Consider the following 15868-nt stretch of genomic DNA (forward strand, 5'->3'; position numbering starts at 1 on the left):
GGTTATCTTAGGGTTACGAATTAAGGTCCAATTTTTCATTGCATCGTGTCTTTTTAGAGAAAAATTGAAAAAGTGGGCCCAAGTGCCGGACATTCTCGCGCGGAAAATGCAATGGGTAGTGCTACTCTAACTTTTTAAATTTAGGGGGTAGTTTTTTTGATAAAATTTTTTAGTGGGTAGGTATTTCCAAATACCCCTATTAAGCGTGTAGTTGCTGACAAATTTTCCTATAATATATCGTTGGAAAGGTCTTTTTAAGCCCCATCCAACAACACCATTATTGGACTCATATCATGGACCAAACTAAACTGGAATGTACGTTTTTCATAAATAAGGTAAGAATAGAAATATTTTCAAAAACAGATAGAAGAGATATTTTAATAAAAACATCCTCATTACTAGACTTTTCACACTTTCGCTTTGTTCGATAATCAAATGACATGAAAGGTATTCATCACTGGGTTTGGTTTTGGGGAGACACAAATAGGTGTCTACACATATAAACTGTACATTCATACAATTAAGAGTATACGTACCCTAATTAAGTAGCATGTTTAAGTTGCATTATTTGGTTTTTCAGCAAAAACAAGAAATATTCCAAGTTATAATAAAAGGCTTAGATAGATCATAGGTGCACAACATTGTCTTACATTAGATCTTTATAAATAGTACTCTTCAAACTTTAATACAAAGAGACACTACAAAACCAATCATAGGAGACATTAATTCATCACAAAGTATAATTTAAATGTTGGTCTAATTTAGTCATAAATAAAGTTTGTATATCAATGTATGATGTTTGCTAAGCTAGTTCTCAACAGATAATTGTGCTTTGACAATAGCATCACTCATTCCCTCAACATAAGGGAACATATGCCCAGACCCTGATACCTCATGGTAGTGAATCCAAGGCAATTTTTGAGCTATGTATCGTTGCATGATCACGGGCACAAGCATATCCTCGTCGCCTTGCCAAAGGTGAACCATTCCCTCGTTGTTAGGGAATGGATTCTCTAACTGAAGGGGATCGAATTCCCATTTTCCAAATCCAACAATCATGTCTCGATGGATCGATTCGTGCACCCCTTGCTGCCTTACTGGAATCTGATAGCCAAGAAATGCAAGAAAAATTAGGGATCGATAAATATGAATCACCTATCTGTTGCATAATAACTTTCAAATGTATCAAAGTCATAAATGTATCTACAGAGAGTATATATATAGCTACTCCGTAATGCTTGTAGTACATGCGGAGTAGCAAATTGTACACACTATAATAATTAATGCCGGTTTAATTTCGATTGAGCCAATTTTAAATATAATAAGAAATCATGTTAAGTTATTTTCAAAATCTTTACGTATGGTACATATCAAGTCAAGAATCTAAAATTGGAAAACCTAACTAGCGGTTACAAACATTCAAGACATAAAACATCAACATTGGACTTGTTTGGCATTGTTTTTTGTTTTGAGTTTTCAGTTTTTTTAAAAACAAAAAACCAAAAACAGGAAACAAGAATAAGGCGTTTTCACTTTTCTGTTGTCAGTTTTCAAAATTAGCATGATTTTAATAAGTTTGACTAATTTTTTATTCATTACATTACATATATCATACACTTTTAAAATACAAAAAACCAAAAAACTGAAAACCGCAACAATGTCAAACGAATCCTTACTTTTTAACTTTATTTTTATTTTCTAGTATGCTAAAAATGAGTCATCAGATTTAATTATAACTTTTGAAGAAACTTTATGTGAAGCATTTATTTGTCAAAACATCTTGCTTCTCTTTAAATTGACAACTTTTTATTTTTTCCTTTCAGTATCTTACATATGTGACATGACGGTGGACAGGTAATATTGGCATATATAATTACAACATAATTATTCTTAATTTAGGAAATTATCTAATCTTTGTAATTTGTAAGCTAAGCCACTTGAAATCATAGAGAAAAATGATCCATGATCGAACGCTAAATTAACACGTACCTAGTTAGTTGAATCTACTGCCCTATCCTATCTTAAATTCTACATGTAACTAGAAAACTTGTACTGAATATTACCCGAATCAAACTGACTCAAAATTCAATTAATAGAAGTAGTTTGATTGTAAGCGACGCGACCAATTTAACATGAAAGAACAATTGATCCGACTTTAGGTATGTTGTGTGAAAGAGTATAAATTCTATCATTAACGTATGAGGATGGGTGTTTCTAGACTTCGTATAGCTATTAATGTAAAAAATAATTATTCTAATTCCTGAATCATGCAAAATAGTGAAATTTTTACCTCCTTAAGAAAGGGGCAAAGTATGCATAATGGTTAGGTTAACTTTAGAGTACCCACAGCCATTAACTATTTGGGTGGTTATTAAGAGAGAGAAAATGAAAATATTAATAAAATATTGAGGAGAGAGAAATTATTGGGGTATCAATTGAATAACCAGGTTATTCAAATAACCGGTTATGTATATGGTCATGCAATTTTTTTTTTGCTTTTTGGTTGACATGGATGGCTAAGATTTTGACACGTAATACAAATATCAATGGTTGAGATTTGCTCTGAATTTATAACCGTTGTAATTTTTGTAACGGCCATAATTTTTAAAATACAATTCTGAAAAAAAAAAAAAATACACCAACGGCTCTATTTTATTTTTCTCTATAAAATGAGCCCAATATTGAAGTATTTTGAAACAACTTTTTTTTAAGTGAAAATTACTCTTCTTATTGGCAAATTGTGTTAAGATGAACATTCCAAAATCTAACAGAAAAAAAAAAATCCACAAAATCTCATAACTCATCACAGCCCCAAAATAATCCAAATCCTCAACCTTACTATTCTAATCTTCCAATTGATCTCAACTCAGATTTAGATACAAATTTTCAAAATTTTCCGAATTACGGTTCACAAAATCTCAATTTCTCAAATCCAAGTACTTTCACTCCGTTTCCTTTTCAACCACCACAAAATCCTAATTATTCAAATTCTCCAAATGCATTATTTAATAATAATAGAATTTAAGTAATAAATTGTGTGGTGGGGTTGGGTAAAAGTAGGAGAGAGAAAATGTATAACCAAAATATTATGGTTAACTATTGGCATACATTGGTTATTAAATGGTTATAAGAGTGGTTATAAGTGAGGTGGAAGATGGATAAAATAATAAAATAATCAATAACCAAGATGGGGTTGGGCAACCATTGTGTATGCTCTTAAGTAAAGTTGACAAACCTTTTAAATAGTTAATTACTTCGTACTATCTTTTTAGCTTTCTGGAAACTACAGAGTATATATTAATAAATAATTTGAGATCTCTATACAATTTGCTTAAATTATACTTCTTCTGTTTTTTTTTTTTTTTACTTGACCTGTTTCTTTTATCACGCTTGCCAATACAAAACTTTAACGATCAATAACTTAAATTCTCCATAAGTAAAAATTATAAAAGTTATATATTACGATAGTACTTATTGAGATGAATCCAAAAAGATCATACATGAATATATTTTTCCTTACATATTATTTACAAAAGACGGTCAAAGGAGGGATGGTAAATAGTGTAAAAGTCAAAGCGGGTCAAGTAATAAATAACGGGGGAAGTAAGAGTTTATGCAATCATATTGACACTTTTATAATTCACACAACATGGACTCATGGACACATAGCCTTTTGAAAACATTTAGATTAGTTGACTTGTTTTTTTTCAATCTCCTCAAAAAAAAAAAAAAGACTTGTTTTTTTCAAATCTCAAAAAAAAAAAAAAAAAAAAAAAAAAAAATCTCATCAAATCTCAATACTGCCACATAACTAGAAAGACTTGAGAAATTTGAAAATCTTCATTCTTAAGTAATTCATTATAATTTCTTAGCTCATACAGAGTACATTTAGACATATTAAGATCAATATTTTGAAATTATACATTGAAATAGATTAGAAAAATTTTCATAAGACAATGTTTCCATTACACTTAAATCACCAAAATAGAAAAGTTAGATTGTGTAAATACTTTTTAAAAAAATATGGAAGTGTTTTGATGGAAACAAATGCGAAGGAAATATTTAGCTTTACGACATGTTGTGCAACACACGTGTTGTTAAGGCGTTAATAATGGAAACTACGATTAAACAAAAATGTATGTGTTTTTGTCTTAAGTTTTTCTTATGGAAAATTTACAAGTTTAAGAAAGAAAGGGTGATGGGCAGTAAAATCTACTCATAAAAGATACTCTCTAGTGAATTAAAGAAAATGTTATATTTTGAAAAAAAAAAATAATAAATAAATAAATATATATAGATGTTAAGAGTGAGGAGAAATTATCCTAGATATAACTCTATATATAGCTAAAATAACTCTATTAATGTTATTTGCAACTAACTTTAAATTATTATTTATGAAATACAAAAAATTTCAAAATTATATTGCAAATAACAATTCGGATAGGATTATGCATTGCAAACATAATTATTATGATAGACTAGCTACTACTTGCTATGAAAATGATATTGACTTGTATTATGACAACGTATTGACTTGACCCAAACAAAAATTCTAGAAAGAATGACTCAAACAAATCGATGAATGCGACCCAAAACAAAGTTAATTTGAACAATTTATTACTAACCTTATAAATCTTTTGGATATGTCATGACAAGAACATTTATGTGGTAACGTAAAATACTAAATACTAGTAATATATGATTAAGAAATATAATAAAAACAAAGTAAAGTTGAAGATATTGAAAAACAATTACCATATTTTCGGGTTTGACGAATTTGAACATTACTTCTCTATCTTGACGAGACAAAACCTCACTACTATGTGCAATAACACTTGATGGTGCGAACCACTTTTGAGTCTGCCACCAGTAAGTTAGCCACGGTAAATAGTGTGACACTCTTAATGACCATTGATCTTGTGGAAGTTGCAAGTAATATGCTTCTTTTGTCAAATTCGCCGGTAAACTTGACCACCAATAGTTCACCACCGGTGTAACTAGTGATGCTCCCGCTAACCTGTTATAGCATTGCACCAATAACGTATCTTATAACACGTGTGTTGTGTACAGCATTTATATAATAGAATATGTTCAAATAAGACATTTCTCACTAATAAAGTAACTATTTCTAAAAATGTACATTAATTAAAGTGACTTCTTTTAACAAAAAATTAGTGTGAGATCGTCTTGTCAAAAATATCTAACGTAATTGACGTAACTCAATAAGACACCTAATAAGAAAATTAATTAATTTATGACAAAGAGAGTACAAGTACGACGTTAAATTTAATATACCTGTGAGGAATGTACTTGAACAGACCCCAAACAGCCTCTCCACCCATAGAGTAGCCTACCACATAAAATTTGGGACCAAAACCAAGCTGATCAGCAAGCTCTTCTACGTCTAATGCAAGACTTTTCGGTGTTCGATTTGGGTCCGGGGTACTTTCTCCGTACCCGGGTTTATCAAATCCCACAATATGTAACCCCAAGCTTTCAATAGTATCCTAAAAGTATATAATCAAACATTAGAATAATATGTCATTAAAAATTAATTAATACTTTCGTTACAGGTTATGTGCAACAATTAGACATTTTCCCTCTCTGCTTTATGTCAAATCGTTGCACATAACCTGTAACGAAGGTATTAGATTAATTTATCAACCATTTGTTGTGTTGTACCAAGTAAAAATATTATTTATACATGATATTGATATAATATATTTTAACATACTGGAGAAACTTCGGTGGCAATGAAAGCATGCAGCCTGCAGGAGTCAAAGCCATGAATAAAGACAAAATGGTGTTTTGCTTCATCTTTTGGCACACCATACTCTTTGTAGGCCAAATATCTTCCATCCCTTAGCTTGATCCTTGGTGCTGTTACCGGAGGGCCGCCAGGCATACCGCAAACTTTGGGTGGCGGTGGCCGGAAAGCCCTATCAGCCCATGTTAGGCAAACCACAATCACAACCACAAAAATTTTGCTAGACAAACCTGAAAATATGGGTCAATATTGTTATAACTTAATAAAATAAAATTTTAGGCCTAGTCTAGTTCGAGTTTGTTTTCAATTAACAGAGATTATTTACCAATAATCGTATTACCATAAAATTTAAGTTGAATCGGTTTAGATGAGATCAGATCATATCAGATTGGACCACTTACACAAGATATGTTACTAAAAAAATAAAGATTGTACTGGTATCTAAACAGAGGAGGTAGCTCCCATGTTGTGCATGTAAACCATTCAACGTGTTGGGTGTCGCCAAAAAGACAAACTAACATAGTAAGAGCATTATTATACGGAGGATTGTAAGCCAGGTCTAACAAGCTCACATGTTACATACTTACATGTAATAATATAATCATATCAATCACATTCAAATTTTTAAGTATTCCGTACCAATTAATTTTATACAATCAACACCCTACAAAGAGTAGAGAAGAAAAGTAAGAAAATTCCCTATTTTCAAGCATTTTATAGTTAATGGTAGCACTGTCAAAACGGTTTGACAGTTCGGTTTCGGTTCGGTTTGAAATCGGTTCGGTAGTTAATCGGGTCGGTTTAGAATCGGTTTAATTGTCTCACGGGTCGGTTTTGGTTCAGTTTAAATAGTTAGCGGTTCGATTCGGTTTCGGTTTATTCTTAAGCGGTTTTAATTCGGTTCGGGTTGTAAACAGTCCGGGTAGTAAACGGTTCGGTGCAGGCGGGTTGCGGTTTTTTAACGGTGCAGTGTAAACGGTTTTTATCCCGGTTCAAACAGTTTCGGGTTGGAAACGGTTTCAGGTTAGAAACAGTTCGGTTCTTTTTTGGTTCAGTTTATAACTGGTTCGGTTCTTTTTCGATTCAGTTTATAGCTGGTTCGGTTCTTCGATGGTTTAACCACTTTAACGTTATTCATATCGGTTCCATTTCAAGTTTACTAAATTACGGTTCGGGTCGGTTTTCGGTTTCAAAAAATAAATTGTTTATCGAGTTGTTTGGATTCGGGCAGTTAAATGGTTTATGTTTGAAATTTGATAGTACTTGCTAACCTTTTGCGTTCACAAGTTTTATATAAAGTCGGCAAGTCACGAATTATTTCTTATTTAGGCATCATATTATAAACAAATTCTCATTGATTTTATAAATACATATTATGTTCTGTTTCAAGTTTAGTCATACTGATTTTACTAGTTTATTACGAATTTAGATTATAAGAGTTAGTGTATTAATGTATTATTGTTTTACAATTAGGTTATTATATGCTTCTTATTTAATCATTTATATACTACGCATAGTATCATAATCATGATTTAATGAGTTTTTGACTTCTTGTGAAATGGAAATTTGCAATTTGGTAATTCGATACTTGATTAGTCAACAAGACTGATAATTATGACTCGTTTATCATTATATATTTTCATGAAATTATGAAGATATTACAAAGTGCTTTGATTTGTATAATGAAAGAAAACACTAATGACTAATTAACAAGGTAATATTGATTAGTTCAATCGATCATATGTACACATTATTAACACATGGCAACTAACCATCTCATAGTTAAATATTCGTATCATCGTTATTCGTATGTATTAGTACAAAGTTATAGACTCATTAGTGATCTTTTTAAATTTATCTATTTATACATTTTATTAATATAACGTTTTTATAATTTTACGTGTATGAAAATAAAGATATATACTAGTAGATGTTTTAATACGTGTCTTGGACACTGATCCCGATCAAATGGGGCAAAAAAATACTAAAGAATTGAGGGAATAATATTTTTGTAGATGAATGTACAACACACAAACACACACGGATCACCACTCTCAACCATAGATTAAAAAATCAATGGTTAGATTTTTTCTCCCACAACACACACGGATCACCACTCTCAACCATAGATTAAAAAAATCAATGGTTAGATTCTTTCTCCCACAACACACACAGATCACCAATCTAAACCATAGATTAAAAAATCAATGGTTAGATTTACATGAAACCCTTTCTCTTTCATCTTCTTCTTCTTCTTCTCGCTTCTCTCTTCTCTCATCTTCCTTATCTTCTTTCCCCCCTCTTTTGATTTACCACGCCGCCATCGACTATACTACCACCGCCAACACTATCAACAACCAGATGCCACAACACCGTTGTGAAAAACACCAACACAGACTCTACATCAACATCAATGGTGCAAAATAACGGTTTTAAGGTCAAATTCGACCATGAAAACTCTTGATCTAGAGTTTTCATGGTCGAATTTGGCCTTGTAAACCCAATTCCGAGGTTTTTGAGTGATCAAATTCAGTTTATAGCTCAATTACAAGTTGAGAACTACTCCGGCGAAACGGTTGTACTCGTCAACGGCGCCAAAACAAAGCCATGAACTCCGAATCGAGAAACTCCATGGAAATTGCATCACCTTCACAAGAGAATGATCAATCCAAGAATTTCAAAACCCTAACTTTGCTCTACTCCAATTATCTTTGGTCTCGATCCTCCAATTCTCCTTTCATCGGTAAACTTTCCAGTTTTTGTCGTCAATTTGGTCGTGCTAGGTCTCGTCGCCAGAAGTTGTGTTTGCCTCTTCCTCTTCCTTCCAAATCGGTTCATTCTTCACTGTAATTTCTCTCTATTTTACTCAGATTATGCTGAATTCAACTTAATTTTGTTTGTTTGATTGCTTGATTTGAGCTTGAGTATTGCTTACTTTTGCAATTCTTACATGTTTGATGTTTCTGTTGATTTTGTCGTAGTGTTGGATTAAGGATTTTTCTTGTGGTTTTAGTGTGATTGTATTGCTAGATTGTTTGAGCTTCTAAAATTGTGCTGAATTTGAAGTTTTTGAGCTAGAATTACTGAGAAATGTTATGTCATTGAAATTCCTTTTACCTTTATGATTTTCGAGTCGGACAGGATGATAGTTCAACATTTACTGTTCGAAGTTAAGGTTTACTAAATGTTGTGACAGTATATTGCAATGTTGGGTAGATCTGGGTTAGGGTTTGGGTTTGGGTTAGGTGGGTGGGTTACAGTTTCGGTTAGGTTTAGGTTGGTGGATCTGGCTTTGGGTTAGGGTTAGGTAGGTGGATCTGGGTTGGTTATGGGTTGTGGTGGTGGGTCTTTGTAAGTCGGGTTATGGAGAATTGCGGTGGTGGGTAGGGTGAATTACGGTGGTGGTTTTAGTGGAGGGCGGGGTTTGTTGCGGTGGTGTTAAAGTGATTTTAGAAAGGAGTGGTGGCGGGGCAGACCCTTTTTTTTGTTTTTTTATCAGAATGTTCCGACGGAATTTCCGTCGGAAATTTCCGACGGACTTTGTTGAGCTTGAAAATCTATTCCGACGAACCCTTTCCGACAAAGGGTATTGCGACAACCGATTACGACGGAATTCCGTCGGAAATCCGTCGTTATTTTCTTGATTTCTTGTAGTGGTAAATGGTTCGATTTAGAAGTGGTTTGGTTCATAAACGGTTCGGTTTATAACCAGTTCGGTTTTTAAATGGTTCGGTGCAAACGGGTAGCAGTTTGCTAACGGTCCGGTGTAAACGGTTTTTTTGCCAGTTTAAACGGTTTCGGGTTGGAATCGGTTTCGGGTTAGATACGGTTCGGTTCTTTTTCGGTTCGGTTTTCTTTCAGTTCGGTTTATATTTGGTTCGGTTTGTTAACGGGTTCGGTTCTTATACGGTTTAACATTAATCGGGTCGATTCGGTTTCGGGTTTACTAAAATACGGTTCGGGTCGGTTTTTGGTTTCAAAGAAATCGGTTTTTAATCGTTCGGTTCTCATTTGGGTCGGTCGGTTTCGGGCAGTTAAAAGGTTTCGGTTTGAAATTTGACAGCACTAGTTAATGGGTTTAAACTTGTGACCTCAAAGTTACAAGGTGAGTTTCCTACCAAATCCATCAATCTTTGCTGGGTACCTATAAAGGTATAAATGTATAATATATACTTTGAAATATACTTCTTTTTTTTTTTAAAGATGAAATATACATGTTATAGGTAATACTTTGTATATGAATATTTAACAAATAAGATAAAACAGAGGATCCATTCGTCAATCTTGGTTATATGTCGGCAATAATCAAGAATAATTCTAGATCAAACAAATATAATTATAATATCAAGCTAGTTGCTTTTCTTATCTTCTTTATTTCAGAGTGTAAAATAATGAAATAAAAAATTTGCATCTTAGATTTTACTACGTATTTTATAAGAAGGTATATATAATTTTCTTTTAAATTCGCATCTTATCATCTAATTGGTAGGCTAAGAATGCATATCAAAGAGAACACTGCATGATTTGCAACTAATTAGTAGACTTTTTTTTCCCTATTCTATTATGTACATTGATAAATTAAAATTAATATTAAACTTAAGAAGAATTATTAAAATAAATCAGTATAGCCTACTAATTAAAATAGCATTATTACATGAACATGATCTAGAGATCCCCGTAACGAATTAAAGTACAGAAAAACCATATTAAAAATACGATTAGAAAAGTTCAGAATTAAAATCAGTTAAATCATATACCATAATTTTACAAAACCTCCACAACTAGCACCTAAACAAAAATTATTTATGCGGGGAATGAGACGTGATCTATTCAATAGAAGCACGATCCATGGATGTTAATTAGGTCAGTTGTTATTAAAACTTTACGAGTTATAAATGTGTGAAATTTAAGATCGAATCTTGCCTACACTGCATTTATAATAATGAAGTCGGAAAATTGAGAAAACAAACCTAAAGAGAATGGGAATGGTAGGGAAGAGTTGGATGTAGATTTGCGAGTGTGAGCTCTAGCTGAAGCTGCTGAAATCTTTTTACTCTTCTCTTGTACACCCATTTTCTTTTTCTCTCTCTAAATTTCTCTCTCTAGCAGTTTAATGCAAAATCAGAGTTACATACCATGTAAGATGTAACTGATTTTAAAAAGATAGCATTGGTTTGGGCAATTATTTATAGTAACAATATCATGAAATTTGGTACATTTCTTTATTTGTATTTTTTTGGTGCAGGCACATTTAATTACGTTTAAAAGCGTTGATTTATGTCAAAACAAACTAAGGAGTTTGTAATTTGTATCTATTACAAGTTACTTCGTATTTTTTTAAATGGGATATTATTCAGCTGGCTGTGAGCCCATCGAAAATGACATTTTTTTTTTCTTTAATTGAAAATAAATTTATACATGCCCACTTGTTTTTATATAGTACCTCCGTTTTTAAATACTTCTTCATCTTTTCATGCGCATGCGCAGAATTTTAAGAGAAATTGAATAAAGTAATAAAATATGTAGATAGTGGGATAATGGAAGAATAAAAATTTGCAAAAAGCTAAAGTATGGGAGAGAATTAGAATAGAGATAATATGAAAATAATAAAATATGATCATAGTGGGTTCAGTAGGTGAGAGAAATTAATTTAATATTATAAAAGTTTTCCAAATAAGGAAATGGAACAAATATTTAAAAACGGCTGAAAAAGAAAAATGGAGCAAGTATTTAATAATGGGGAGAAATTCATATATATACCGTCTACTTGTTGGATTTTAAAATAATTGCTCCACTTTCCAAATTTTTCTCTTTTATCGTATTCCAATTTGTCATGTTTATGCATGGATCGCCATTGTTTCATACGATGATTCTAATCTCTTATGACTTTCGACTATCACAATTTTTTTAAATGGACGGCTGATACTATTTGTTTTAGAATTTATTTTTTATTAATAATTTAATTAAAAATAATTTTTTAAATATTTTAAATATATTTTATCTTCTAGAAATTATTTTTTAATATTTTCAAAATTCTAGAAATAAAAAAATATATAAAATAATTAATAAATGATTTTTACTTAAAAAAAAACTAATCAAAAACAAATAAATAAACAAATAATCTCAGCCAACAATTTTTTAAAAATTGCGTTAGTCAAAAATCATAAGACTACATTACGTAGAATATTCACTGTTTCATACCATTAATTGGAATTTGTTTCTTGTTGGCAAAAGTGGGTTACATTTAGTTCTTATTACAGAGTAACAAATTTCAGGTTTAAATTGAGATAACAGTAGTCCCGTACGTACACTTTTGTACCCATACCTTCCTCTATCTCTCACTCTCATAAGTCATAAATGGCGAATTATGGTAGGTGCTTTACAATTAGTAACTACTAGATGTCATATTGCTTACGCTATAATATAGTTCCCAAATTATTCATGCCTTTAGCCATCACGCCCATCACATTTGATAAGCTAGTTGTCAAGCGTGAAAGGTATGTTTGCATAGTACAACAAATTTATTATGGCTTATTACTCCGCCCTTCTAGACTATTTTAACGTGAGTATACTCGTATAAATTGATTGTCATTTTGTGCGAGAGTGCGCTGCTCATGGAAATTTAGTAATTTATTAGGTACCTACCTATTCAATTACAAGATTCCTTGATTGGTTAGCATTTTAATTTCTAAGGTCTAGTTTGCATAATTGCATGTGGTTCCCTTGGCACGGGTTGAGGAATGTAATTCAGAGTAGGGGTATCAATTTAGATGATCAGATCGGGTCTGATACTTGGATCAACTTTTAAAGTTGAATTATGTTAAATTATTATGTTCACGCGACTCTAAATCTAAATTGGATATTTTTTAGGTCGGGTCGGATGTGGTTTTGACACCTCTAATTCGGAGTAAGTAGTAAAAAAAAAAGTAGGATCGGAAACTTATAAATGGTATTTTATTCTATTTTTTTATTTTTTATTTTTTTTAAAAAAGGATGTATTACTATCATCTACTCATGTAATTTAAGGACAGCGAGAGTATCTATCATTCTATCTATACCCGTTATAAAGAAAGCTTAAAAATAGTGAACTGAGTGTGAAGTCAACGATATTTACTATACATTTCAACCACAAAATGGATTGTGCTCCATAATAAGCTTAGCATAATGGGGCTAACAGTAAGATTAAAAAAACATCCACTAGTAATATTACTGTTAGTCCCCATTATGCTAAGATAGATGTTTATTATTATTACGGAGTACTTGTACACCGTTATATTTTATGAAAAAAAAAAAAAAAAAAAAAAAAAAAAAACTGAATAAAGCCGGGAAGTAACACTTGCAATTGTTTTGTTTTTTGTTTTGTCCACGTTAAGAAACACCACCAATGAAATTTTTAGCCTATGCAAATGCAATACAAAGACTTGTACGTTGTTCCTGATGTAAACCTTTAGTTTATTTATTAATTACATGCCATTATAAACAATAATGTATACATTGCTATCAACTTCTATTATTCAACTTCTCTTTTATATAATTAAATAATTATTTTATGCGTCATAGAATAAGTAAGATAAGATAATTGTGCACTTCTCGACAATTTTTCATAAATATGGCTTGCATAATTATAAAAAAATTAAAAAAAAATTAATGTCTGGGACCTATATAAGCTAGTTTCCTCATTATAATAATTGTTTGAAATATTGATTTGTTTGTTAGTGTAAATATTAACATATAATACATCGGAACAAAAGTTTATATTTTCTAAACAATCGTCTTAGTTTTGGGATATTTTGTTTTTATTCTTATATATTTTATAGTGTACATAATGCATAAGAATAGGAACTTTAAATAATTTTAAAAAAAATTACATTATGATGAATAAATATTGTCGTGTCCTTCACCCAATATTTGTTTTATAAGTTGGAGTGTAATTTAAAAAGCTTGAGATAAACCTTTACAAGTTATAAATAATGTTAGAATAATTATGCTTTTAAATGTTAAATTATTTATACGTCCTCATTCATGTTGATTGCCTCTTTTTTGAACTATAACATGTGTACATTTATACAATAACTAAAGATGTGATACAAAAAGGTCAAACCGAAAGAGATTCTCACAAAGAGCTTAGCCGCCTTTTTTTTTAGATGAGAAATATATTGGTCAGCCACCTTAGTTAGAATAAAAGTTAAGAAATATTACGTACATTCAACTTTTAAATGGTTTGTTTAACCATTAGCTTCAATTATAAATTATTAAATTTAATCATCAGTCATGATGTATGACAAGGAAAATTTTATACCAATAATTATTTAACCTTTCCAAAGTTTAATTTTAAAATATATAATCTAATGTATGAAATTTTCAAAAGTTTAAACTTATTAGTAATAGCATAAGCGGATAGTCTAAAGGAGTAGTTACAAAATTCCATATTAATCAAGTTGCAAACTTGCAAGAGTCTGATTTCCATGTTTTTTTTAGCATAACTAGGATTTTGGCCAATGTTATTCACATGTTATTCAAGGTATATAAAAAGTTATCTGAATTAGGGATAAAATTATATCTTAAAAAAAAACACACTCTCTAGAAGATTAAAGAATGAAGAGACATAGCATTAGTTAATTGAAATAATGAAATACATCATCCGTTCTATTAATATTGCAACAAGGAGAAAATTACGCGTCCCAATGCACCTTTTATATGCTAAATATCTATAATTGTGTAAGAGTATAAATTATAAAAAGTTGATATTGTGAAAGTATTTTATGAGACGAATCCAACAAGATCTCACACGACTATATTTTGCTTAACGTATAAATCATAATATATGGTCAAACAAGAGTGTTGAATAGTGCAAAAAGTCCATTGTTGCAATATTAACAGCACGGAGAAAGTATAGATGTAGTTGCATGAATTAAAAAAGATTCAACCTGTAGACACCCATTTGTGTCTCCCCAAAACCAAACCCAGTGATGAGTACCTTTCACGTCGAATCATAATCGAATGAAGCGAAAGTGTGAAAAATCTAGTGTTGCGGATAATTTTAATTTCTTTTCTCTTCTCTCTGTTTTTGAAAACTTATTTTAAGAAAACAACTACAAATTCCTGGCTGCATTCTAGTGCAACCAAGCTAGCTGCAACAGCAATAAATATGAACATATAGTATGTTAAAATGAACATACGTTTTTTTTTCTTCCCTATATCTTAATTCTCTTTCTTCTTCTTCCTTAGCTCTATTATTTTTCTCTCTCTTCAATTTTCTTCTCAACTTAAAATTTTCTCTTTCCTCTTTACCTCACTTCCCTTCAATCTTTAAAGTTTTCTTCTTCTTTATATAAAATTTTGAGTTAGTAATTCGTGTTTTGATGGGTATACTCCTTTCTTTCTAAATCTATGAGTTTCAGATTCAATCATTTGGCTTTATCAAAGAGGAAAGAAAAAAATGGAGGAGAGAGAAAGTTGAAGTCAGAGAAAACAATGGAGGTTAGATTTTATCAATTTGTAATTGTATTTTGTATGATTTCGTTGATCATGCATGATGATTTATTGTTTGATTATTTGAAATTATTATGAGTTTGTGATGAATATCAATTAAATTGCTTAATTGTTAATGAATATCAATTGTTAAGGTTTATAATCAATTTTTTAGAGTTTCAATAATTACAATCGATCTTGAATATAATTTCTGTAAAAAAAACCTGAATACGTAGGAATTTAAAATGAACATCTTTTACAAAATGAGCATTTAGTACATCGAAAATGAATATTAAATACATAAAAAAATGAACTTATTTCGACAATTTATTTTATCTTTATTTTTCATTAATAATTATGTACAATGAATTTGAACCTTTATGAAAATCATGTTCATTTTAATATCCTAAATGTTCATAACTTTTTGTTACATATTCATTTTATAAGTGTTCATTTTTTAATACTAAATGTTCATTTTTATTAGGTTGAAAGTAAAATATAATACGTTGAAAGTTAAACTATCTAAACATTTATGTTGAAAATCTGAACAATTTATTATGAATATATATGTTTCTTTATTCTTTACGAACATATCTGTTATTGATTATGAACACATATGACATATAGAGT

At 30.8% G+C, this 15868-nt stretch overlaps 1 protein-coding gene across 1 annotated transcript; it reads right to left on the reverse strand.

The window, feature by feature from the left end:
* Nucleotides 1–593: 593 nt before the first annotated feature.
* LOC110695748 lies at nt 594–11035 on the reverse strand. The gene is made up of 5 exons (XM_021872974.1): nt 10738–11035; nt 5735–5997; nt 5296–5507; nt 4756–5017; nt 594–1104 (listed from the first exon to the last, which is right to left on the reverse strand). Exons 1-5 carry the CDS (start codon nt 10838–10840, stop codon nt 808–810), a joined length of 1137 nt encoding a protein of 378 aa, XP_021728666.1. The 5' UTR covers nt 10841–11035; the 3' UTR covers nt 594–807.
* Between the last annotated feature and the right edge of the window lie 4833 nt (nt 11036–15868).

Source organism: Chenopodium quinoa, unplaced genomic scaffold (genome assembly GCF_001683475.1).
Source record: "Chenopodium quinoa cultivar QQ74 unplaced genomic scaffold, ASM168347v1, whole genome shotgun sequence".
NCBI lineage: Eukaryota > Viridiplantae > Streptophyta > Magnoliopsida > Caryophyllales > Amaranthaceae > Chenopodium > Chenopodium quinoa.

Bases quoted from the DNA above. Each gene is read 5' to 3' on its own strand.
- LOC110695748 (XM_021872974.1), bottom strand. From the start codon at position 10,840: ATGGGTGTACAAGAGAAGAGTAAAAAGATTTCAGCAGCTTCAGCTAGA. The intron at 5,998-10,737 runs GTTTGTTTTCTC...CCATATTTTCAG, and splicing joins ACCATTCCCATTCTCTTTAG to GTTTGTCTAGCAAAATTTTT. The intron at 1,105-4,755 runs GTAATTGTTTTT...CTTGGCTATCAG, and splicing joins TCGTCAAACCCGAAAATATG to ATTCCAGTAAGGCAGCAAGG.